This window comes from Penicillium rubens, assembly GCF_028828025.1.
Source record: "Penicillium rubens strain IBT 27055 chromosome Unknown utg000002l_segment0_segment0, whole genome shotgun sequence".
Classification (NCBI taxonomy): domain Eukaryota; kingdom Fungi; phylum Ascomycota; class Eurotiomycetes; order Eurotiales; family Aspergillaceae; genus Penicillium; species Penicillium rubens.
In genome coordinates this window covers 7,910,126-7,935,132 of record NW_026890600.1, presented here as the reverse complement: position 1 = coordinate 7,935,132, position 25,007 = coordinate 7,910,126, and the positions used below count along the sequence as shown (strand labels likewise).

The 25,007-nt window shown below is 50.6% G+C and overlaps 8 protein-coding genes across 8 annotated transcripts; 4 read left to right on the top strand and 4 right to left on the bottom strand.

Annotated features, from left to right (window-relative positions):
* Positions 1-637: 637 nt before the first annotated feature.
* N7525_005424 (Zn(II)2Cys6 transcription factor) lies at positions 638-3,095 on the bottom strand (the record flags this gene model as incomplete). Its single annotated transcript, XM_002564783.2, has 2 exons — positions 638-2,783; positions 2,857-3,095. 2 exons carry the CDS (start codon positions 3,093-3,095, stop codon positions 638-640), a joined length of 2,385 nt encoding a protein of 794 aa, XP_002564829.1.
* A 1,413-nt stretch (positions 3,096-4,508) lies between these two features.
* On the bottom strand, positions 4,509-6,348 carry N7525_005423 (cytochrome P450; the record flags this gene model as incomplete). Its single annotated transcript, XM_002564784.2, has 5 exons — positions 4,509-4,954; positions 5,038-5,189; positions 5,254-6,051; positions 6,108-6,171; positions 6,228-6,348. 5 exons carry the CDS (start codon positions 6,346-6,348, stop codon positions 4,509-4,511), a joined length of 1,581 nt encoding a protein of 526 aa, XP_002564830.2.
* Positions 6,349-6,978: 630 nt separating this feature from the next.
* On the bottom strand, positions 6,979-8,087 carry N7525_005422 (uncharacterized protein; the record flags this gene model as incomplete). The annotated part of the gene is made up of 3 exons (XM_002564785.1): positions 6,979-7,452; positions 7,509-7,959; positions 8,035-8,087. 3 exons carry the CDS (start codon positions 8,085-8,087, stop codon positions 6,979-6,981), a joined length of 978 nt encoding a protein of 325 aa, XP_002564831.1.
* An 859-nt stretch (positions 8,088-8,946) lies between these two features.
* N7525_005421 (type I polyketide synthase) lies at positions 8,947-14,347 on the top strand (the record flags this gene model as incomplete). The annotated part of the gene is made up of 2 exons (XM_002564786.1): positions 8,947-9,033; positions 9,104-14,347. 2 exons carry the CDS (start codon positions 8,947-8,949, stop codon positions 14,345-14,347), a joined length of 5,331 nt encoding a protein of 1,776 aa, XP_002564832.1.
* Positions 14,348-14,924: 577 nt separating this feature from the next.
* Positions 14,925-15,614, top strand: N7525_005420 (uncharacterized protein; the record flags this gene model as incomplete). The annotated part of the gene is made up of 2 exons (XM_061213400.1): positions 14,925-15,229; positions 15,308-15,614. 2 exons carry the CDS (start codon positions 14,925-14,927, stop codon positions 15,612-15,614), a joined length of 612 nt encoding a protein of 203 aa, XP_061070421.1.
* Positions 15,615-18,761: 3,147 nt separating this feature from the next.
* On the bottom strand, positions 18,762-19,881 carry N7525_005419 (uncharacterized protein; the record flags this gene model as incomplete). The annotated part of the gene is made up of 3 exons (XM_061213399.1): positions 18,762-18,780; positions 18,913-19,285; positions 19,509-19,881. 3 exons carry the CDS (start codon positions 19,879-19,881, stop codon positions 18,762-18,764), a joined length of 765 nt encoding a protein of 254 aa, XP_061070420.1.
* A 2,018-nt stretch (positions 19,882-21,899) lies between these two features.
* On the top strand, positions 21,900-22,418 carry N7525_005418 (uncharacterized protein; the record flags this gene model as incomplete). The annotated part of the gene is made up of 1 exon (XM_061213398.1): positions 21,900-22,418. The coding sequence occupies one exon, from the start codon at positions 21,900-21,902 to the stop codon at positions 22,416-22,418; it is 519 nt and encodes a 172-aa protein (XP_061070419.1).
* A 1,625-nt stretch (positions 22,419-24,043) lies between these two features.
* Positions 24,044-24,655, top strand: N7525_005417 (uncharacterized protein; the record flags this gene model as incomplete). The annotated part of the gene is made up of 1 exon (XM_002564791.1): positions 24,044-24,655. The coding sequence occupies one exon, from the start codon at positions 24,044-24,046 to the stop codon at positions 24,653-24,655; it is 612 nt and encodes a 203-aa protein (XP_002564837.1).
* Positions 24,656-25,007: the final 352 nt, after the last annotated feature.

Below are 25,007 nucleotides of genomic sequence, written 5' to 3'. Positions count from 1 at the left end.
TTTGATGACAGTTGGCATTCATACTTGTCAGTTTGATATCTGCCCAGGTGACCAACTCCGAACTCCTTTCGGACTGGGAGCGGGAGTTCCCGAGCTAACCTAATCTTAATCACGAAGTGGGTCCATCTGGCCCCCATGCGTGCGGTGAGTACATATCCATACATATTATACCTACGCAATAAATATCTAGGGCCTAGAAATGCAGAATATCTCCGGAGATCACTTCGCACACCGAATTTATATATAAACACTTTTGAGTCATCTCTCATGATACGACCGCACAACGATTGGCTAGACAACGCACGTTCCATTTCAGCTTTATCGAGTACATGTAATCCAATTTTAGCTCTCCAGTAGCCGATGCGAGAAGAGTGCCATGTCTCCCCCCAGAAACAGTAAGTAGTATGCATATCGCCAAGTTAAGGAGAGGTAAAAATATGCAACTAATTGGAATAAATACATCAGTGAGACGCCCATATATATTATAAATCAGTTATAAACCCAGTTCATATCCTTTGTACTTCTCTCCACCTAGCAGGGCCCGCTGCTTGGTTAGGTAGGGACTACGTATTACATAAGACGGGCAAAATATAAAACAGCAAGGCGAAAAATAAAAACAGAGAAGACACACGGCTAATCACGTGTCCGTGGTCCAAGAATCCATGATCATCGTACTGGCATGCAGCCACTGGGCTTCAGTGCCAATGACCATGTCCGCAGATGTAGCCGGCATCGACAGGGAACCCGTCCCCAAAGTCGGGGATAGCTCGGCTAGTGACCCAATAGGCATCATATCCATCAATTGCATACGCTCCTCAAAGTTGGGCATTAGCTGATGGGACTCCTCCAGGGTAGTCGGTGGCAGCGCTCGCTTGAGGGGGTTGGACCGGGCCTCCGATTGTTCGGGCGCGACGAATGAGGTCTTGTTCGACGACGGCCTTTGATTCTGGACTTGGGACAAGGACTGGCTGGCACGCGGCGCTGGTCGCCCAGTCAGAGCTTGTTGAACGCTGTTGATGAGTCGATCGGCCTGACAACAGACTTCGCGGACGACCTGCGCCGCATTTTTGGCTGCCAAAATGTGATCGCTCACGAGTTCTAGCGTGCTAATCGCTGTCTGCAGCGACTTGCGGGCAGAAGGAGTCGGGGGACAAACCGGATTGGAGAGCACAAAGCCTAGGGTACACAGGATGGCATCCCACTGAAAATGAAAGGCGCACGACCAGCCGCGGAGGAGATCCGTCTCGGAGAGCACTTGGTTTAGGATACTGGTGATCGTCATGGCGTGGTTCAAACAGGAGATATTGTAACCGTCGGTCCGTGGGGTCGTGGAAGACCTCACAGGAGGGAATCGGATGAAAGGACGCAGTGTGGAAATCACAAGATGGTGATAGCGGACCTCCAGGAGGACGCGTTGGCGCTGCAGCCAGAGCGGACTATACGGACACAGGTTCAGAGCGTCCCGATTGGTAGAGAAGGGGGCCCCCGTCCCCTTACGAGCATTACATAGGGACTGCGGCACATTTTGAACCCAATTATGGATGGCCGCCATCTCCTGCCCGAGAAACTCAGCCAAGGTCTCAAGGACGCGTGGATCCTCATATAGATCTTTGGCCTTCTCCCCATTCAGCAACTGGGAACATTTCCGGTGTAATGCTGTTTGCACTCCCTGGACGAGAAACCCGAGCTTGGTGCACTGCACATGGAAGCTGAGCCAGCTGATGTCCTCATGATCGGAGAGGAGGACTGTGCCAGATAGCTGGGCGTGCTCACGACCATCTCCGGACATCCCACAGCTGACATGGGACAGTTGAATGAGTGGCGACCGACCCAGGGTCATCGAGACCTGGTTGTCGAGCCGATATAGCGTCCACCAAATGCGACGCTGTAGCTCCTGCTGTTCGAGGGAGGTCCCGTCCAGCGGGCGCATATGCAGCCGCAGCGCTTGGGCGGTTCGCAGCGTGGCACCTAGATTAATATGCGCAGTATTCAACCGGGAAGTGTTGTACAGGTAGACAATCGAAAAGATGTGACTCTGCACGGCCTTGATGGTTGGACTTTCGAGCTCACTCTGCAGAAGTCTCTGGGCCCTCTGGTAGTAAGTTCGACTCACAAGATTTGCGTTCCTGGCCTGCCACCCAGACTCCAAATCTCCCTGCTGATTGTCCGCACTGACGAAAAACGTACTGCCGTACTGCATACAGATTGCCAATAGCGCATCGACTAAGGCGGATGGCTTCCTGGTTGACATATTATCGGCCGAGCCGGACCATAACGAGTCATAATATCGCTGAAAGTCGCGTTCATCGAGGATAGGATAAACGCAATGAAAGGACTGCCAGAACAGCGCGAGAAAGTGTTCCTCTTGTAACCGTGTCAGATCCTTGACCTCGTTTTCGTCCGGATGTTCATCCGTTTGGCTGGCCGGGCTTGCATCCCATCGAGAGGGTTGACGAGACGGCGCAATATAATTAAAGCGTGACATGCATGCCTCCAACTTCGCATCTTCCAATGGCTGGTCAAGCGCTTGAGAGAGATGGCGACTGATTCGGGATACAAAATATGAGGACGACAAGGGTCCGTAGTATATCTGCCCGGGCTGCTGAACCCCTTGCCATCCTTCCGTAGTATTTGTGAGCTCCGCAAAATCGAACGAGGTGTGGGCAGCATCCGACAGTGGGGGCGTTGCGAAACCCGTGTGTGTTTGGATTTCCGGTCCTTCTTTGATTTTCGCGATTTGATCCTGAAGGTCCTTGATCTTATTCCGTAACCGTTGCATCTCTCTATCCATATGGATCAGTAGGCCATTTACATTCATCACTGCGAATATGAGAGAAGTGGATATTTGTTTCCTACCGGTTTGCAGCCGGGAGCGAGGTTGCCTCCTGTGGCTTTGTGTTGCTGCAGGTACCTCCTCGGTTCAAGCAGTTCTGACATGGTTGCTTGTCATCGCATCTAACGCGATTGAGCCGGCACCAGTCACACGCCCGAGCGACCTGGCTGCGCTTGGGTCGTGGAGCTGTGATAGGTGTGGCCGATCTGTCACGGGAGGCGTCGATCGTAGTATTGAAGTTGGCGGAGAAAGTGGAGTACATGACGGAGCGGTGGAGTGGAGGACAAAACAATTCAGATATTCATTCAGACCAAGTTCATGCGACTCCAAACGGCGGTCGGAGTCTTAAAAGGAATTTCCAGATTACTCAAGACTAGATGGGGAGGGGTTGAGGGGGGTCGATCGCGCAAAAGCAAAATAAGTTGGAGTTGGCGTTGGCGTTGGTGCCTGAGGTTGCATATCTTGACCGGAGGACAAAAGTACATGCAGGGGGTTCTTGGAAGATCGGCTTTCCCTGCAGAGCAGGAAACTTCACATAAGAACTAACAAAGAAATAGGAAATATCAAAAGACCAAGATCCTACCTAGGTGCATGCAATCTCACTAGTCTTGTCTATTATTTGCTATATGGGCGCCAAGGACGCATCCGCCACTTCCCCGGGTTCTCATTGTTTGAATCTTAAGCGTGTGAGATGGTGTTATTGGTTCAAGTCAGATAGATAAGGTAATAGATCTTGAGACCCTTCGACCGTTATAATCTTCCAGGGATTCCCATCCTGCTATAGATAGTCTCAGATTGCCCATAGTACTAATGAAAAAGCTTAGCCCTATATTGGTAGGACATATATATGTGGGACATATATAGTAGACAATACACTAGTACTATAGATGATATATCATCCCAGGCATTGCAGATCGAAGCAGGCAAAATCGAAATTGTTTGTGCATAGGCGTGAAGAAACGTATTACTCAAGCGGAAGAGGCATCCACGAGATAGGTGAAGAAAAAGAAGACTAATACAAAATCAGCTCGAACGAAATCCTAGCATAAGTCCTGCACCGCTACCATCTCGTGCGGATTTTTCACAATGATACACCCCACGGTCTCATCCAAACACTCCATGGACTCCAAAGCCCAAAGGCGTGCTAGGGCAGTCACCTTATCTCAAATGTTGGTTCCAATCTGTGGAATCGGAGTGAGTCTGCTGTTCCGCTGCTCCTCTGGGTGCCATGCGTCACCTGCAGAAACGGACTTGCCAATATTCCGTCTGCCATGCTATAATACGAGGTGCATCATGTGCGTGCAGGGGTCAGAATCCTATTTTTGGGCAAGGGTTCCAATTGCTTATTCGGGAGAGGACATCGTAGCCATACGGCTCCTCGGTCCTCTGGACTAATATCCTGTGCGATTAGAATCAAAAATCGATTGAAGCACGGGAAGTAAGACAGATGTCAGACAAAAGGATGCCACGCCAATCGGGGCTACAGTTAAATTGAATGTATCCACACCGAAATATTGTGCATTGATTACACCGGTGATCGGCACAGAACTAGGGCTTGATGCCGAGCTGACATACATAGCAGCGTAGATGCCTTCACCGGAACGGCCGCAAACAAACATGCAATCGAGAGGGGAAGGGGTGATAATCACATTCTAGTGCACATCCTCTAATGTAGCTAATCAAATTGAGCAAAAACCTCTTGTGCTTCGGCAAATTCCCGCATAATGGTCTCCCGCTTTTCCGGTTCACGGAGACGGATGGCGCAGCCATAGTCCTTGGGACAATGAAGAAACCCTTTACTAGCGCCGGAGTGGGCTGAAATGTCACTGTCGCTGCCGGGTGGCTCAACGAACTCAAATGCCCAGAGCAACTTGGCAACGCCGATAATCAAGTTGCGTTCAGCCAAGTGGATGCCTGGGCAGATCCGCCGGCCCGCTCCGTAACCAAGGTGATCTCGCCGTTCGGAGGCGGCATAGGCCGAGGCTAAGGCTGGGAAATCGGCGAAGCGTTCGGGCTGGAAATGCTCGGGTTCTTGCCATCGCTCACTGTCGTGATGCATGCCCCAGACATTGAGAACGATACTTGAGCCTTGCGGGATGAGTTTCCCATTGATGTGGTCATCTTGAAGGATCGTTAGCCATTTTCCTTTTCTGGGGTTGGTTTTGCTTTTTTGCTGACAGAGGGATCAGATGCAACAAACAGACCTTCTGCGACGGCATGAGGGACGCCCAAGGGACTGACGGGACGCCACCGGTGGGACTCTTTAATAATCATGTTGATATACGGCAGCTTGGACCAGTCAGACCAAGCCGGGGACCGGTCATGGCCGATAATGGAGTCAATTTCTGCATGGGCCCTGCAATACCACTGCATTAGTTTTGTGTCTGGCCACATTGGGATAAAGGACCTGATCGGCATACTTTGCCTGCACTTCCGGATACTTCGTCATGGCCTGAATGATGGTCAATATAAGCGAGGATGAGGTATCGGAGCCTCCTTCCATCAGAACTCCTCCTAGGAATCGTAGTTCATTCTCGGAGAGTGGAGTCTGTTTCAGTGCATCTAGAACCCGGTCCATAAACGAGTCTCGCTGGATACCACGTTGACGGCGTTCCTTCACCTGATCTAGAACGGTCTTGTAAAGGAACTGCATAAGATCGCCCACTTCGATCGCCCGATTCCGCCAGTTTCCCAACAGCCACTGGGGTACGTAGCGCAGCAGAGCAAACGAGTCAATAGGCGGGGTAGCGCCCAGCTCCTGTACCAAGGACCATTTGTCCATTAGATAGAAGAGCTTCTTCATGTACTCATCGTGGACAGTTTTGGTGCGAATACCGAAGACAAGCGAGTTGGTGATACTGTTACTGTACCGCTTGGGATGCAGCATATGGTCCTCCGGCATGGTCAGATAATCATGCAGCATCTGTTTGGCCTCGGCCTCTTGAACCTTCCAGTGGTCGCGTTCACAGCGAGGCTCCATGAAGTATTGGTGGATGGTTTTACGCAACATGCGCCATCTGTCCCCATACTGCATAACCAGAAGATGATCACTCTGCGTGATCAAGTGTGATACCAGTGATACCGGTCGGTGGGAATATATGTTGCTCTTTTTGTCAAGCAGTGTCTTGACCAGCTTCTGATCGTTGATGACGATGGTGGTATTGTTATATCGTTTCAGCGTGAAAAAGCCGCCGTATTCCTTAGCCCACCGGGAGAACCTATGTGAATTACTTAGCATATTGCCCGATAGATCGCGGTGAAACTGGGTCTCTACTGAAAGTGCGCATCAGACTTCGGTACCTGCAGTTCATTTCCAAATAGTGGAACGGTTGGAGGGCCTGTGTAGACGTTAGATACAAAGTCAAATTCTCGTGTTCTCATTGCCGCTATATACCGTTCGGGAGCTCTGAGGGTCGATGACCTGCACGTAGGAGATATGTAACGAGGAATAGTGCGCTGGTACTGCTAAACAGTATCGCTAGGAGGTGCGTTAGTGAGAACTGTAGGACGTCCATAGTCTTGAGAGATGGCCAGAAAGTGCTCCTCGGGACAGAGCTATTGTCTATACTTAAGGTTCTTCATCAACGCGGGGAACGGGGATCCTACCTATTCTAATCGCAGCTCAGCTGCTTGATGGTTTTGGATCCCTAAAGGAGAATCGGAGCTGCTCGTATAGAACTCTAACGGCTGCATATGTTGTCTATGGGTGCATCCAATTTTATCCGCATAGGTACTATCGATGAGGTGTTTGATAGATAGTTTGGCGTCAAGTGTATGCTATGGGGTTGGACGATACTAAGAGGGGGCATTGGTGCCCTCTTAGCCCTAGAGTACTAGGGTCAGTCCTCCTGCCCTGTCCCTCTATGCTTGATAATGTACGTAGGATGAGGAATTAGTGGGAAGCGGAGCCTAAGTATATTCTTTTGTATCTATCTATGACAGGTAACACCACGTGAGGCGCTCGCCTTTGCCGCGACGTCTCTTTTTACTGTCCACGATGTCTTTCTGAACGTATATTAGACTAGAAGATTAGCAAGAGCTTATTTCCTACTTGCCGTACACAAGAAAGAAACAAGAAGTGAAAATGACGGTTGAATTGAAATGAACTGAGGTACGCAAATTAGCAAGTGTTGCGCAGGATATATCTACTTTTCCGCACCATCAACTGCCCGTCGCTGCTTCCAAGAACTCGACTGCTCCAATTTGCTCTCAAGGCCAGTGGAGTGACCGTTGGATTCATTCGCCGGCCCAGACTGTAAGCCGTTGAACAGCCCCTGCTCATAGGCAACTGCGCCCAGGGCCAATGGAGTGGGGGACATATCCTCCGTCCACGACTCGAACTCTGCATTTTCAGGCTTAGCCTTGGGTTCCAGCTCTGCCTGCTTTGCCCATGGCTTCTCCTCCTCAAATGCGGAATGCACTAGATGCCGCTGGAAGAAAGAGCCCTTCATTTTGGCGACAGCAAAATCCCAATCGGTAGTATATTCCCGGAAGAACGGCTTATACCCCAAGATCCCGCCAATCCACCGGCCGACAATCACACAGGTCCAGTATCCGACCTGCCGGCGGAATGGCACCCATGCGGGAGCGGGTGTGTAGGCGTCCCCGCCGTCTTGGATCTACAACCATGTCAGCTGATGACAAAGGGAATTGTACACTGAGAATAGGTTATTACCGCGAGAAACTGGATCCAATCGATCCCTCCATCGTGCAACAATGCATCATGCCAATAACCGTACCAGTTTTCGAAGAAGACCCGATCGAGCTGGTAATCGTTCCCCGAGTCCGACGCACTCAGGTAGATAGTCATGCTCTCGGGAGAATCTGGATGAATGAAGAAATTATGTACACTGCCCGCCTTGACCGAGATCTCGCCATCTTCCGGAGTAATGCGGCGGACTACCCCATCCACTGAAATCCCGAGCACTCCATTTTCGACGCGGAAGTACTCGGTTTGAAATTGATGAAAATGCGGGGGCGGACCCTTTGGTCTATCAGGGCTGTTGATGAGCTTCCGCAGGTTTTCCGGGATTGAGCCTTCAATGGTGTGGCGGTATGTCTGACGGAAGAGAAAACAACGGCATGGTGGAGGTTCGAGGAATTCGGTGGTGAGAAGACCGCCAAATCTGCATGATGGGACTATGTTAGTTACCAAAGGGCATTTTGTTCTATAAGCAACGGCGTAGGAGCCAAGTATTTACTTGACAATAGTAGACTGGCCGGCTGAGTAGTGATAGGGCACAAATGGGGCCATTGTTATGCTTGCAAAGGTTGGCCAACTGGTAGATGTCAGATTTTACAATTGAATCACGAATATTTGGTCTCTTCTCCTAAATACTACCTAGAAACAATTCTGTGTGTCTGTTGTCGCCATCTATATACTTTCTATGCAATTTAATCACCTTCTCACATGCAGAGTGCCCCAAGGGCTGGCTGTTGAAGCATGTTAAAATGGCCTGATCAAAACTTGGGGCTATCTGTGCACAGGAGATGCACCTTCTCCCCTGGAGTATCTGCACGGAGTTTCGATGAAATGCCTAAAAGGCGAGACACCTCATCAAGCACCCATTGAAGAAATCATTCCGGGCACTCCTTTGGGCTAATAAACATGCATCCCGTTCAGGCTCAGCGCTGACGGAGGCTTGGCCTCGGTGTGTCGAAGAACTCTCTGACAACACGCTGAAGATCGCCATTGCCGCTGCTTACAGACGGAAGGCTAACTCCTGGTTCCTGTCGAAACATCCCCGTTATCCGTCAGTGAGACTGATTCTTGCGAACCTTGGCTGCATAATGACGGAAGCCCGAACGATACATCCGAATGGACGAATGGAAGAATTGACTATTGGGTGGAGATAAAGATGTCCCCATTCGGAAACTGGACAGCAGCATACCTTCTCCGTACATACTGTTTGCTTTCCTTGTGAATGGTCTGGATCTCGGTCTCACCGGGCGACGTGAAACGGCCGTAGAGGGGGATAGGGAAGGATGCCCAGATATTGTACTGGCGAACGAAACATATATAAGAACATCAATAACCGGCATCTGGTGGGAATTTTTATGAACAAGCTTGAAGTTGCTAAGGGGACCGAGTCTCGGAAGTGCTACTGAAAGACATGAATTCTCGTTCACCCTCTGCATACCCCTCTGGGGGAACATCCCCAGCCCCGGTTGATACTCCTGGGACTGAATACAGTGAATATGTCTGTGACCCCAACCCGACTATTTGCATCGTGATCTTTCACGAACGTATCCCGGACTGACACTGGATAGGAATTTTCCAATGACGTGGCCGTAGTGGGAATGGCCTGCCGCGTGGCGGGAGGCAACCACAACCCCGAGCTTCTCTGGCAATCGCTCCTCAGCCAAAAAAGTGCAGTGAGTGAGATCCCAGAGATGCGCTGGGAGCCTTACTATCGTCGTGACCCACGCAATGCAAAAGAGCTCAAGAGGACGACCTCGTATGGTTATTTCCTCGATCGCCTGGAGGACTTTGACTGTCAGTTCTTTGGCATTTCCCCTAAGGAGGCCGAGCAGATGGATCCACAGCAGCGAGTCTCCCTAGAGGTGGCCTCGGAAGCACTGGAGGATGCCGGTATTCCTGCCAAGAGCCTGTCTGGGAGCGACACAGCAGTCTTCTGGGGTGTAAACTCAGACGACTACTCCAAGCTAGTGCTAGAGGATTTGCCGAATGTCGAGGCCTGGATGGGCATTGGCACCGCGTACTGTGGCGTGCCAAATCGCATTTCCTATCATCTCAATCTGATGGGACCCAGCACCGCCGTGGATGCGGCGTGTGCGTCGTCCCTCGTCGCCGTCCACCATGGAGTTCAAGCCATTCGGCTGGGCGAATCCCAGGTGGCTATTGTTGGAGGCGTCAATGCTCTCTGTGGACCAGGCCTGACCCGGGTCCTCGACAAGGCCGGGGCCATCTCGTCTGACGGATCTTGCAAGTCCTTTGATGATGACGCCCACGGGTACGCTAGAGGTGAAGGCGCCGGCGCCCTCATCCTCAAAAGCCTGCACCGTGCATTGCTCGACCATGATAACGTCTTGGCCGTTATCAAAGGAAGCGCAGTAGCGCAGGATGGCAAGACAAACGGTATCATGGCCCCTAATGCGAAAGCCCAACAGTTAGCTGCGCATACTGCTCTCAATGTTGCGGGTGTCGACCCTCGCACCGTTCGCTATGTGGAAGCCCATGCCACATCTACGCCCCTGGGTGACCCGACTGAAATATCCGCCATCGCAGAGGTCTACGGCACCGACCGCCCCGCCAACGACCCGTGTTACATCGGGTCCATCAAGCCGAATATTGGTCACCTGGAAGCTGGTGCCGGCGTCATGGGCTTCATCAAAGCAGTCCTGGCTATCCAAAAAGGCGTCCTGCCACCCCAGGCCAACTTGGTAAAGCTCAATAGCCGCATCGACTGGGACAATGCCGGCGTGAAGGTCGTCCAGGAGGCCACCCCTTGGCCCTCCTCAGATCCCATCCGTCGAGCAGGTGTGTGCTCGTATGGGTACGGAGGTACCGTTTCTCACGCAGTCATCGAGGAGTTCAGCAATATCCTGCGGCCAGACCCGTTGGATGATGGCGCAGTCACCGGACCGGGCCTTTTGTTATTGTCGGGTCCACAGGAGAAACGGTTAGCTCTGCAGGCTAAAGCTCTGCGTGAGTGGATGACTGGCGAGGGAAAGGATCACATTCTGAATGAAATTCTCACGACTTTGGCTACACGACGGGATCACCATGACTACCGAGCAGCGCTTGTGGTTGAAGACCGTCTTGATGCTACTCAAGTCCTGCAATCACTGGCCAATGGAGTCGATAATTCGCTCACGACCCAGAGCCGAGTATTTGGCGCAGACATCAGCAAGGACGTTGTCTGGGTGTTTTCCGGACATGGTGCGCAGTGGCCAGACATGGGAAAGCAATTAATTCACAACCCTGTATTCTTCCGAGCCATCCAGCCACTCGATGGGCTGATTCGAGCCGAGATTGGCCTGTCTCCCATAGAGCTGCTCCGTACGGGCGACTTTGAGTCGTCCGATCGGGTCCAGATCCTGACCTATCTTATGCAAATCGGCCTAAGCGCTATGCTTCGGAGCAATGGCATCACTCCACAGGCCGTGATTGGCCACTCAGTGGGCGAAATTGCGGCCAGTGTTGTGGCAGGGGCTTTATCCGCAGAAGAGGGCGCGCTTATTGTGACCCGCAGAGCGTTGCTATACCGACAGGTCATGGGCAAGGGCGGCATGATTCTTGTCAACCTTCCTAGCGCTGAGGTCGAAGAGATCCTGGGTCCCCGAGAGGACCTGGTCGTGGCCATCGATTCGTCCCCCTCTTCCTGTGTGGTGGCTGGAGACAAGAAGATAGTGGCAGAGACAGGAGAAGTCTTCAAGGCGCGGGGTGTGAAGACATTCACCGTTAAGAGCGACATTGCCTTCCATAGTCCAACCCTGGATGGTCTCATGGATCCTCTGCGAGACGCCCTTGGACAGGCTCTGGCCCCAACCAGTCCCACCATCAAGCTGTATTCTACCGCACTGGTGGACCCTCGCGGCCAGGACCTGCGCGATGTGGAATACTGGGCCGGGAACATGGTCAACCGCGTGCGTCTTACCTCGGCGGTTCAGGCGGCTGTTGAAGACGGATATCGCCTCTTCCTTGAAGTCTCGACTCACCCAGTGGTGTCTCACTCCATCAACGAGACGCTTATGGACGCAGGAATGGATAATTTCGCGGTCATCCCGACTCTCCTTCGTCACAAGCCAACCGAGAAGTACATTTTGCACAGCATTGCCCAGCTTCACTGCCGCGGCGCGGAAGTGAACTGGAAGATGCAGATGCCTGGACGGTGGGCCACCGGAATGCCCACCACGACGTGGATGCATAAGCCAATCTGGCGCAAAATAGAGACGGCCCCTCTCCATACTGGCCTCACACATGATGTCGAGAAGCACACGCTACTGGGACAGCGCATCCCCGTACCGGGCACCGACACTGTGGTCTACACTACCCGGCTGGACAACGAAACGAAGCCCTTCCCCGGCAGTCATCCATTGCACGGTACAGAGATCGTTCCGGCAGCGGGTCTGATTAATACTTTCTTGAAGGGTACCGGCGGGCAGATGCTCCAGAACGTGGTGCTCCGCGTTCCCGTTGCCATCAACGCGCCACGGTCGGTCCAGACCGTGGTGCAGCAGGATCAGGTCAAGATAGTTTCCCGGTTGATCTCAAGTGATCCCTCGGTGGCGGATGATGATGCGTCTTGGGTCACTCACACCGATGCACATTGGGATCGGAAGGTTGTGGGTTCCAAAGGTCGGATCGACCTCGCCGCCATCAAAGCACGGCTGGACACGAAACTACCAGACAAGTTTTCGATTGACTACTTGGACAAGGTGGGTGTCTCAGCTATGGGATTCCCTTGGGCGGTAACAGAGCACTACCGCAATACCAAGAAAATGCTGGCACGCGTTGATGTCAATCCCGCTGTTTCGGGGGATGCCCCTTTACCCTGGGATCCTTCCTCCTGGGCCCCGATTCTCGACGCTGCCACGTCCGTCGGCTCTACCATCTTCCAAACAGCTGCGCTGCGGATGCCGGCCCAGATCGAGCGCGTGGAAATCTTCACCTCGGAGGACCCACCCAAGGTCGGCTGGCTCTTCGTCGAGGAGTCCTCCGATGCAGTTCCTACCTCTCACGTTAGCGTGCTGAGCGATTCGGGTGAGGCTGTTGCTAAGTTTACGGCCATGCGCTTCTCCGAAATTGGTGGCACCCCCGGCGTTAGTGGCAGCATGGAGAGTCTCGTGCATCAAATCGCCTGGCCACCGGCCACCCCGGCCGAAGAGCCCTTATCCATCAGGACGGTGATTCTAGTCTCGCCAGACGCTACCACCCGGACCCAGTATGCCGCGACTCTGCCGACCAAGGTTCAATGCTTCCAGTTCTCCACCACACAGGACCTATTCAGCAACGCTCCATCCCTCCCACTCCAGAAGGGAACCGTTGTGGCCTACATCCCCGGTGAGGTGGCCTCACTGGCAGAGGTTCCCGCTGCATCGGAGTCATTCACTTGGAGCCTGCTCGAGTTGATCAAATTCATCGTCAACGGTTCACTGCCTATCAAAGTCTTCACCCTCACTGCGAATGTGGGCGATGGCCAAACAGCTACCGCCCTGGCCCAATCCCCATTGTTCGGCCTGGCGCGAATCATCGCCAGTGAACATCCCGATTTGGGATCCCTCATCGACATTGAAGAGCCCGTTATACCCTTGTCGGTGATGCGATACATCCAGGGAGCCGAAATCATCCGTATCAGCGATGGAATCGCCCGCACCTCTCGGTTCCGCAGCCTACCGCGGAACAAGCTGCGCCCCGTTAGCGACGGTCCTCGTCTGCTTCCCCGGCCTGAGGGAACATACCTGATTACCGGCGGTCTAGGGATTCTCGGACTTGAGGTCGCTGACTTCCTGGTCGAGAAGGGGGCCAGACGTCTGCTACTCATCTCGCGGCGTGCCCTTCCACCTCGCCGAACCTGGGACCAGGCCAGCACAGATCTCCAGCCCACCATCACCAAGATCCGCCTCCTAGAGAGTCGCGGCGCCTCGGTCCATGTCCTCCCCCTCGACATCACCAAGCCGGATGCGGCGGAGCAGCTGTCGACGACACTAGACCGCCTCGCCCTCCCTGCGGTGCAGGGTGTTGTCCATGCTGCCGGTGTCCTGGATAACCAACTGGTGCTGCAAACCACGCCTGACGCCTTCAATCAGGTTCTCGCCCCCAAGATTGCGGGCGCGTTGGCCCTCCACGAAGTCTTCCCCCCTAAGAGCGTTGATTTCTTTATCATGTTTTCGTCCTGCGGAAACCTAGTCGGGTTTACCGGCCAAGCCTCTTATGGCAGCGGCAACGCCTTCTTGGATACACTGGCCACGCACCGGGCGCGCCTGGGCGACTCGGCCGTGTCCTTCCAATGGACGTCGTGGCGTGGCCTGGGCATGGGTGCCAGCACGGACTTTATCAACGCAGAGCTGGCATCCAAAGGAATCACAGACGTGACGCGCGATGAGGCCTTTGCTGCCTGGCAGCATCTCGCCAAGTATGATATGGACCACGGGGCTGTTTTGCGAAGTCGTGCCTTTGAGGACGGGGAGCCAGTCCCTGTGTCTATCCTTAATGATATTGCGGTTCGGCGCGTGGGCGCGCTGTCCGGCACCACGCAGAGGGCTACAAGTTCCAATGGTAGCGATGCGGTGCCTACGTCAGGACCGGAGCTGAAGGCGTATCTGGATGAGAAGATCCGGGGCTGTGTGGCCAAGGTATTGCAGATGACAGCCGAGGATGTGGATTCGAAGGCAGCCTTGGCTGATCTGGGTGTGGACTCAGTCATGACGGTCACTTTGTGTCGCCAGCTGCAGCAGACGCTGAAGATCACGGTACCCCCGACATTGACGTGGAGTCATCCGACTGTCAGTCATTTGGTGGTGTGGTTTGCTGGGAAGATTGTCAAATGATTGACCTCCAGATTGACTGGGACAGGGATATTGGTTGTTGTTTCCCAAGGTTCTTGTGGTGTGCTAGGGCGATAAGACGGGTGCAAGAGTGGCAGAGATGGAATAATAGTAGAGAGTGAAATGAAATAAAGCTGGGCTCTCCAGAGGCCATCATGACTTCGGCGCGTAATTAGGATGATATCTTCCACAACCCACCAGATATCAAACTAGGTTGATGCCATAAAATGACATCTAGACTGTTTCACTTCCCACGCGCGTTAATCCAAAAACAACAAACCGTTGGCCCACAAGCATGCATGGGGCGAGACTGTTTCCCTAGACCAGGGGATCACCCTGGTTTTCACTTATCCAATAGTTTAACCACACGAAGATGTTGGATCCAAGTCATGTGATAAGCCCCGGCGCTATATTACCCCGCATATCCTAGTTGAAGGGAGATATCGCGGTTCTCCTCCCTAGGCATATAAAAAAGCTAGTCGAACCTAATCTAGTGCCCTCTCTTTCCAAGATTACACTCACTAACGGGTTTAGTCACTGCGCCTCCTCAATCAACTTCAGCAATCAAGTGTTCTCATCTATGGCGCTCCCACTTTACATTCCTCATTGTATTCACACACCCGCTGGCCGGTATCACCTCCCACCATCTGATCAGCCGCTCAGAATCCAAATCGAAGGTCCCCTAATCGCTATACAAAGGCTCCTACCACATATCCATTGGCGTCTGGAGTTTGGAGACCGAACATTCCCACAGCCAGCAGGCCCAGAGCTAGCACGGTTAACGTATCAGACTATATACGGACGGGATGTTTGTCCGGAAGTCCCGGGTGATCTGGTGGTGCAGGATGAATACTTAGGCTGGATGCCGGAGAAGCGTCCGGAGGAGTAAGTCAATCTCCTAGTGGAAGCAACGAGCTCTGATGGCCCTATGGCTAATCAGTTCTCTCCTTTTAATTTGAGTAGGCTGATTGACTATTATGGTGTAACATTTGACCATCTTGTCCCAGCTGATGATATCAACCCCGAGGTCTTACAGATTAACATTATTGAAATTGAGGATGATAATGGTGTTTATGCAAACACATGGCTTTCATTTGCAGTAGATCCGACTGAGTTTATTGGGAAGAAGGTACTGGCAGTGCCGAGATGTTGCCAGAAGAGGAAGGGAACACAGGATCGCTGGCGAGTGAATGCCCTTGTGGACCAGAGGATTCATAGGTTGGAACATTTGAAGGACGCTAAAGAATGGAAAACTCTGACAGAACAGTAGTATAGCCAAATGGTTTTAAATATCGAATTAAAGCGAAAACAATCATAGCTACCTAAAGGGTAAGTGAAATAATAAAGAATGTAGCTTCTCTATCTATATACAATAAGTGACCGGAGAGGAAACAGAAACCTAAATAGTTCCCTAGATCGGGTTGTCTAAGTACAAGCTTAAATCCGAAAATGCTCCTACACTTCTATACGCTTGGTTAAAGGGAACCTACAGGCTACGGCAGTGTATAGCCGCCAGTGCGCCAAACGTATTTTGCTAGCAGAACATTTCATCAAATTGGTACACGTGTAGTTTATTAACCATAGAAATTGGGATCAAGAATTTTTGGCATTTTTGGCATTTTGAAATGCACGAAGCCAACGGCTGCTTTCTCTCGGGGCCGGTGAAATCTTTTGTTCTTCTACAATCGTACCAATTCTACCCGCCATCTCGTCGTTATCGCTGTCGATCTCAAACGAGTCTGGGTCTGGAAGACGGTCTTCCACCGCCGAAAGGGTCGAGATCCCACGATTTGGGAGTTCGCGAAGAATGGCCGGATCAGATGAATCGAGAGGTGGACATGCCGGTGCAAAAAGATCGGTATCATCTGCATCTTCCACTGTAGGGGGAGGTGGTGCACCGAAACGGACAGGAGTGGTCTGAACCTCAGTTCGAATAGGCCCAAAAACAGGCTCTTCAAAAACAGAGTGATGCGGTGTTAATGTACTAGTGTCGGGATCATCCTTCCATGTAGCAGTATCACCACCGTTATCAGCCATCAAGCCTTCTTTTGGCACAACATGAACCCCCCATTCACCCTGGGTATCGGTCCGATCCGAATGGAAAAGCACTTTGGTAAACAAATTGTTATACCGTAGCATAGTATCTCCGGTAGGGGGAGGGGGAGGAGGGGGAGCATAGACCGTATTGGTTCGGGATCTTTGCTGCTGCGGGTTTAAAATCACCCGCCCCTGACTGTCAACCTGGTCTATGATTTGGCCTGGTTGGAAAGGAAGCTGCTGGGAAGCAGGCTGCTGCTGGTGAAAAGGAAGCTGTTGGTGGACTGCATTGGTAGAGCCACCACCCTTTTTCAAGTGACAATTCCGGGTAAAATGGTTGCCGAGAGAGTTATGAATTTTACACCAGATGGCGTCTTTCTCATACACTGGCTTTTGCTTCTTCTTCTTCTTCTTCTTCTTGTCGGAAGAAGGCGAATTGTCATTTGTAGATTTATCGTCATCCTTCCTAGGAGAATTGGAAGCTGCTGAGTCCTTCGCTGATGACGTTATATTTGCCGAGTGGTTAAAAGTACCGGGGTGATGTGCAATCCGGTTCGAACCTTCTATCATTGTAAAGTCATGATAGACACCCACCATGAAATTTGGACCCTTCAGGTCGGGATCTAGGTTCTGGATGAAGGCCTGGCATCGAGGGTTACCCTGCACTGCCTTCACGAAAAAATTGAGAACCATGTCCGCCGGGATGACAGGGTTTCGTTGCTGAATCTCAAAGAGAGCTTCTTTGAACCGGCGAACGAATTCCTGGGGATTGTTTTTGTACTGGAGGTTGATAAGAACCTCGAAACGTTTAAAATTTCCCTGCCAGGATGAAGAACCGTACTCTGCACGAAGAAGCTTGAATGCTTCACGCGCATTCTCTACGTTTTGAACGTGAGAAGCAGGGATGGTATCAAGCGTGCTGAAAATGAGGTTATAGCAGCGGGTATTGATGAGATCCCACTTGCCAACGAGGACCTGGTATCCCTTCAGAAGCTCCTTGTTCTTCTGTTTTTGCTCTTTGACAAGTTCTCTAACAAGGGTGTCAGAGACAGGAGTATCCGAACCAGAAGCAAAAGCTCTATGCTGAGCAAGCTCACGAATAGTCTCAACGGACTCATCATAGAGTTCGGGAGACACTGGCTTCTGCGCAATTCCCTGGATGATCTCGATGTTCTTGTTGTTCTCTTTCAGGGCCATGTATAGACGATGTTGCCATTGTGCGAAATTGGGTTCCCCCTTTAGCTTGGGGACGATCTTTGGAATGTCAGATTCTTTCTGACGGTCGAAATCGTAGATGGACGACATAGTGACGCCCAATATGTATGTATGAATGGGATAAACGAAGGAAAAAAAAATTAAAAAATTGTAGACGGTCGAGAAGCAAAGGTCTCGAACTGTCAGGGAGGTCTGGATCAACGAACGGCCTTTTTTGGCGGTCGTAAATGATACAGAAACGATGCAAATAGATGGAATCTAGATGCAGACAAATGCCGAGCTCCGATTGGACGAATCAGAAATACTCGGGAAGGGTGGGGTTGATGGAGACCGGAGACCGCGATCTGATTGGAAAACTCTGTTTATGGGCCCACAAACAGAGGCTTGGCGTGACGCAGTACGCCGAGGTAAATTGGGGATTTAAGGCTTGCGATGAGACAGAGGCTTTAAAGACAGGCGCTCATAAGCTGATAGAGCGAGTCTACAGTGGAAATGTAGGATCCTCTGGAAAAAGGATAGTTGCGTGGAGAAAGGAAGAAACTATCTAGGCATGAGCTAGCTAAGTGCAAGCTGAAGTCACGTGACTTCCAACAGATCTCCGCAATGGCAATTGAAGAACCCATCTGGATAATCTGAATGTCCCCAGGACCTTTGATGCAATATTTAAAGGAGACTGTATCATCCTCCCCGACCAGGCTGAGTTTGCCAGACAGGAACTCGATGTCTGTAAAAACAGGAGGGATGTGTGAGGGAAGTTGATACGTCAGGTGGGCTTGGAACTGATGCCAGTTTGCCTTCTGCGGTAATTCCTTCATTGTAGCGTAGACCACCTCATCGCTTAGGAGAACATTATGATCGTCCAGCAGCACCAGTTTTCCTTAGTCGTCCCGCTCGTCTTTGACGTACAAGAGGAAGCGTGCAATATCCTCCTATCTCCCACATGGACGTCTAGTGACTTGATATAACAAGCAAGCGACTACACTACTACCCTTGATTGGGGGGGACATACGTACGTAAAATATGTTGAGGTTACAACGACTCTGACTACTCGGGGAGAATCAAGAAGGGAAATGTGATCTATTCAGTCTAGGAATCTGAAAGCCTTTTATAGAAGGCATAAAAAGCAAACAAACAAACAAGCAGACAGGCAGGCAAAAAGCGAAGTCTACCTAGGAATAAGGCACCTATCTAGGATAGCATGATCTCAACGGTATCTTGGTTGAGATATAGATCCTGCATGAATAGACCATAGCCAGAAGAAAAAAAAGAAAAAGTCAATGTGCCAAATCTGACGACGAAAAGAATGATACTGATACCTAATGTCTGTGTCTGCGCCCATGACCTGTGTGTCCATGACCTGTGTGGCCGTGATCCGTCTGTATGCCCAGCCCATAGCATGCGTCGCCATGGTCTGCGTGATCATGATCTGCATGATCATGATCTGTGTGGCCATGACCTGTGTGTCTATGACGTCTGTGCCTATGACCTGTATGCCCGTGGCCTGCGTGGTCATGGTCTGCGTGGTCATGGTCTGCGTGGTCATGGTCTGCGTGGTCATGGTCTGTGTGGCCATGGTCTGTGTGGCCATGATCTGTGTGTCTATGACGTCTGTGCCTATGGCCTGTATGTCCGTGGCCTGCGTGGTCATGATCTGTGTGGCCATGATCTGTATGATCATGATCTGTGTGCCTATGACGTCTATGTCTATGACCTATATGCCCATGGCCTGTGTGGTCATGGTCTGTGTGGCCATGACCTGCGTGCCCATGACCTACATGCCCATGACCTGCATGCCCATGACCTGCATGCCCATGACCTGCATGCCCATGAACAGGGCATGTATCATCGTCCCCCGGTCCATAATCCTCCTCACGCCTATGAGTATAACAATTCATATAATGATCGTACTGACCTTCTTGCAGCAGTCCCTTGCGCTCAAGTCTAAGAATCAGATAACAAGCCCAGAGCTGGCAGCTCTGTAGTGGAACCTTCTCGGCCTCCGTCTCGACAGTGGTGCTCTCGCTGGCGCGGAACCGTCCGAGATAGTGTGTGGTCTCGACTGCATCACTATCGAATCGCTTGTCAGGTTCAATGAGCAAGGTACGATTGCCCATATAGCCGGTGCTGTGCAGCCGAGTGCAACGGTCAGCATCTGGATACTTCATAGCGATCATCCAATGAACGACGGTATTATTTGGCTTGCAAATCTGAAGGTAGAGCTCAAGCTTGTCCGGACGATCCCGATGTCCGCCGTGCTGGGCACAGGATACTACTCGACGTGGCATGGTTGCGATATTGAAGATGGCTGGAGATTACTGGATATTTCTGGAGATTGGTAATTGTAGGAAGGTGTAGATATAGAAGCTGTTCGGAGTGTGATGATTGTTGTGATGATGGAGTTTATTTCGACCGAGGACTCGATCATTCTTATAGACATCTCGAGTCCATTGCCTTGTGGTATACAACACGGGCCAGTGAAAGCGCTTTGTTGAGTCTAAGAACAAACCCTTTATTATGTCCAAATAGACAAAGGCAAAGTCTTTGCTGTAGATGCTTTTACAAACACTCTTTAAAGTCTCTTTCACTAGCCTGGAATAGACGGCCAGCACATTTTCCTTGTTAAAAGGATTAAAAACAAAAGATTCATCTGACATGAAAAGAATTAAATGGACAATCTATCAAATTCGTGCCAAAGAACCACGTACAGTCATGTCCTTTGGCTCGTCACCTAGACTTGCTCCATAGCTAGGTTGGTCCCCACATTGGAGTATCACGCTAATAGACTTTGAGCCCTGACAGAAACAAACAAGGGAGGATGTTTGATGGTGCCGACTCGCATGCGCTTCTTTGTCTTCAAGCGCCTCCCAGGCGTATGGTATACACCACCTCTGTAATACCTAGTTAGCTCCACAGGCATCAATGGCTGGTTTTATAGACCTCTTCATGGAGATACGATACAAGTGATAAATCAATATAGAAAGGGCAGTATGTATTGGAGTGGACGAAGAGGGGAAAGAGAGAGAGAGAGCAGGCAGACTATCTGGTTCTATCTAACATGTGATGTTTGAGGCATCCAGTACTTCTGCCTTTGCTAGGTATCCTGTGGCAAAGGAGCCGGAGAAAACCCCAAGTTTTTGTGGAGCAAGCTCTTTCAACAAGCTCCAGATATCTCGGGTAATCCTTTGAACGCGTCCCTTTGATCGCCCAGGCTTTTTTCAAAACCCGGCCCGAAGTATTGTATATCGGGAAGTAACTCTTCGCATTCTGAGAGCTGTTCCTTTACCTGCAGATACGTCATTTCGCCGCCCTTTCTTTCCTCCTTAAAGCCATTGAGAGGGTATCTCTTGCATTTGAAGAATTCCCTGGTATTTCTCCCGCATATAAGCTGCAGCTCTCTATGGATGTTTCCAATGATCATTTACATTGCTGATGGAACACGGGCATCCCTACATATTTACCTTCCATCATCGGAGTCATTGGAGTCGTCCTTGGAGGAGAAGGAGGAGTCGAAGCCGCCATCTGAATCGTTACCGCTCGTACAGCTTCAAGCAGGAGGTGCAGTGGTGGCGTAGTGTCGGGGCAAGAGCCATATTCTACTTCGTCTAAATAAAATGTCAGTAATGCGCATCAATAGACATACATCACGTAAATGATACATGAATGAACTCAATCAAAACGTATATAAAATCCGACATATTAGAAGCCCAACTTCTCGCGCTAGCCACCTGATTAAACGGAGGATGAAAAACTCAGGAGATCGTTTAACTGGGCTATCAAGGTCACTCGTGGTCCCAAAAGTCGAGCTTGGAGACTGGTGGGACCCCCGTCCATCGTCTTCCTAAGACAGCGGTGTGAAGGGAGGTAACAAGGGATTTGAAAGAACAAGTTGGCAAATTAAGTTCCCTGTCTGGTCATTGTCATGGCTGGTTTTGAAGTCAGAACATTGGAGGATGCTGATAAGAATGGGCAGTGAGGCATCATGCTGGAGATATATAGAGCCGTAGAGATCAGATTCAGTATATCGAAATGATGTTTGCCTGCGTTTTGCAAAAGGAAAACGAATTTCTTTGCGTCACGAGGCTCTATGCAGGGCTATCTATGTACGGAGTATACATAGTCCCATCAGGGCTGGTTAACAATCCAAGACCCACAACATTTCAGCCCCCAATATCCAAGTCCCGGGAACCAACTGGGGGCCCCGAGATAGTCAGGTAAGCACACTTATCCTCATCTCCTCATCTACTCCGTACCTCTTATCTTAATCCTACATTCCAGCCGTATCAACCAATCTATCCCATCCAAGATGGCATCAGGTCTAATCCTAAACCCCCACCTCCTCTTCCAAACCCTCCCATTAGCAACAAGCACCGCAACCCTCGCGCACGCGCTACTAGAACTGACAACAAACACCGCCTTCCTCATCCCCTCCCTGCAACCGACCTCGGACAAAGTCCTGCCGAAATGGTTCTCCCACGTCTTCAACCGCGCAGTATGGACAGTCCTCGGTCTAAACCTGGGCACGATAACCTCAGCTGCCGGGACACTCCTCTTGAATCGCTATTACCCACAGAAGCCGCTGCAGACGACGGCATTTTACTGGGTCGGCCTGGCTGGCGCGGTCGGACATTTGGTTTTTGTGCCGTTTGTCGCCGGGCCCGTTAAGAGGATTGTGGATGATGTTGCTGTTAAAGAGGATCTTGGGGAGAGTGGGGTTGGCGCGTCAGTTGATATGCGCCGTTGGGTGGGGGTTCATCGGGTTAGAATGGTTGTTGCCGATTTTTCGGCTTGGGTTGCTTTTGTGGGGGCGGTTTTGACGCTGTGAATTTGATATTGGTATTGATATTGGTAGTATAATTGGGTTGGTGTTGGTGATGAATATATGTACATATGCGTATGTTATGCCACTGGCGAACATCTGACGACTGATTCGCACTGGGCATGGACTTTGACAAACCTGTTATGAGGCCTTTAAGCCTTTCGCGAGACGACCTTGATCAGAGAATACTAACGTTACCGTTGTCAATCTGTATAATTTATTATTTCACTACTTAAAAGAAGAAATTGTGAATAAAAAATAAAAATAAATAAAAATAAAAATCAAGCAAATAAGCAATCAGCGAACGACTTAGCGGAACGACCAGTACAAAGAGAACCCTCAACGCAAATAACAGCTAGCGAAGCATCCTCACGTAGCAAAAATTGGGGCCCCTAGAAGTATGATAAGGCTATAGCCCTTAGGGACCGTTGAAAGCTTTGTAGGAATACATGTATGCTCCTAATATAACCAACGTGCTTAAATGCTTAGAGTACCCACCACTAGCATATCCCTTATCAGGTATATGATCTTCATTTTGCTTTTTTTAAAACTAGAGTGTTCCTTAGGAAACTCTAGTTATATTACCTCTACTAAAAGAAAGGGCCTTGGGATTGAAGATTTCAGCCAGAGACAGACCCGGCACGTATACCCAGAAGAGAGGAGATTTGCTATTCCAATCCCACATTGAATATATTGGAGAAGCCCAGATACGTTTACGATTGAAAGAGTCTAGCGCTTTCACCGATTTGAGGGATAGTTACTGACTCGAGTAATACGCAGAGTTTTGCGCTCGCAACCTTATTGTTCCGGGCTAGTATATGTTGTGTCTATGGAGCTTAGTGTGCGGTCAAAGTCTTTCGTTTCCTTCGCCATCATTGAGAAGGGTGTCTGAGTGTCGTGCTAGACCCTGTGAATACGAGTGCCGTTCAGTCTCGTCCTTCTAAAAGGTTTAAGTCCCTGAGACCAGGCCCAAACATGTGTTTTAGGCCAATGATACCTGTTTACCGGGTTTAGAATTTGCCAATTTTGCCAACCATGCAGGGAAAAAATTCTGTTCTTATTGGAAATTAGGTTGGCCCCCAGGCAGCTTTCCCGCTAAGTTCGTGTTTAGAGTGGATAGTGGGCCAGCTGTCGTATTTTGAGATTGGCCTTGTCGATCCTTTTCGATCGGAGCGTTGATCCATTAAAGATGCTAATTCTAAGTATTCCCCTTGGAAACGTTTAGTTTATTGAAAATAGCCGTAAATCCCTTCAATCCGTGATAGGTACCAGGTTGGGAATTGTATAGGTGATCTTTGCGAGGGGATCCTGACCATCATGCTTGTAGACGTTGAAATATGTGTCAGGGTTTTTATCTGAATACGAGATGGACGGCCGAATAGGGGGATCTGCTGCTTTTTAGCCTCAAGCCCCATCTGGTGTCAACGGTAATAGGCTCACCATATTTACGCCCTCGTTCTAAATTTCTATGTATCCATCACAACCGAGTCACGATGAGGCTGAGTGACCCCAGGCAAAAATGCCTTAAGAAATACCGGACCCCGTCTGCGCTATTCTAACTCGTCATTCCTTTACGTCCACTCCTTTTGTTCATCAGAAAATTCGTCGCCGAGGGACCCTCGCTCTCAATCATGCACTCAACTCCGGGAGCTCCACGGCCATCGCGGCTCACCAAATGGTGGCCCATCGGCTTCTTCATTGGCGCCATTGTCTGCTTCATCATCGGCGGTGCTCTCGTGGGCACATGGACCTCCCACGCGTATGACGACTGCTCTTACAGCAGCTCGTACGACAGCTCCAGCTCCTACTACAGCTCCTACTATTCCGACTACGACTACTCTTGCGCCACTACCAACATGGGCGAGTTCTATGGCGCTGTTGCTATGTTTGTCATTGGCGGCATCCTCAAGCTCGTTGCTTGGATCCTGCTCATCATCTTCTGCGTCAAGCGCAGCCGCAAAGTCAGCCACACCGTCACATACGTGAACGCCCCTGCTGTCCAGGAAACACAGCCCTTACAGACCTACGCCGCGCCTCAACCCTATGCCCCAGTGCCTCAGCCTGCCCCGTACCCTCATTCCCCCGCCTCGATCTCTGGTCACCCTGAGGTCATGGGCTCATCTGTCTCTGGTACGCCTCCCCCGAATGAGGCCAATGCAACGGCAGGTGCTTTCAAGTACTGTACCCAGTGCGGAACCGCCGTGTCTGGCCGATTCTGCGCTCAATGCGGTACCCAGAGCTGAGGTCTGATTCAATCACTTTCATAATACAATTCGACTTTTGTCATAATGCTGCATGTTGGCGCATGGGGATGGTGGAGCAGGTTGTTGGTCAAAATTGCATCGAGGATGAGATGCCGTCTTGGAGACTTTGAACTATGTTGGTTTTACTTTATCTTTTTATTTTTGTGATACACCGGGATGCGTTACACCCTGTGTTATCCCCTATATTTCTATTTTACCCTTCTTCCCCTCTCCCTGGTTGGGGGTTTCTAGTCTAGCACGACATTCATTATTATTCCTGCCAACATTTGAACACAATATACCAAAAGTCCAATCATCAACCCAAGTCAAATGTTGCTGGCAGGCTTTGCTT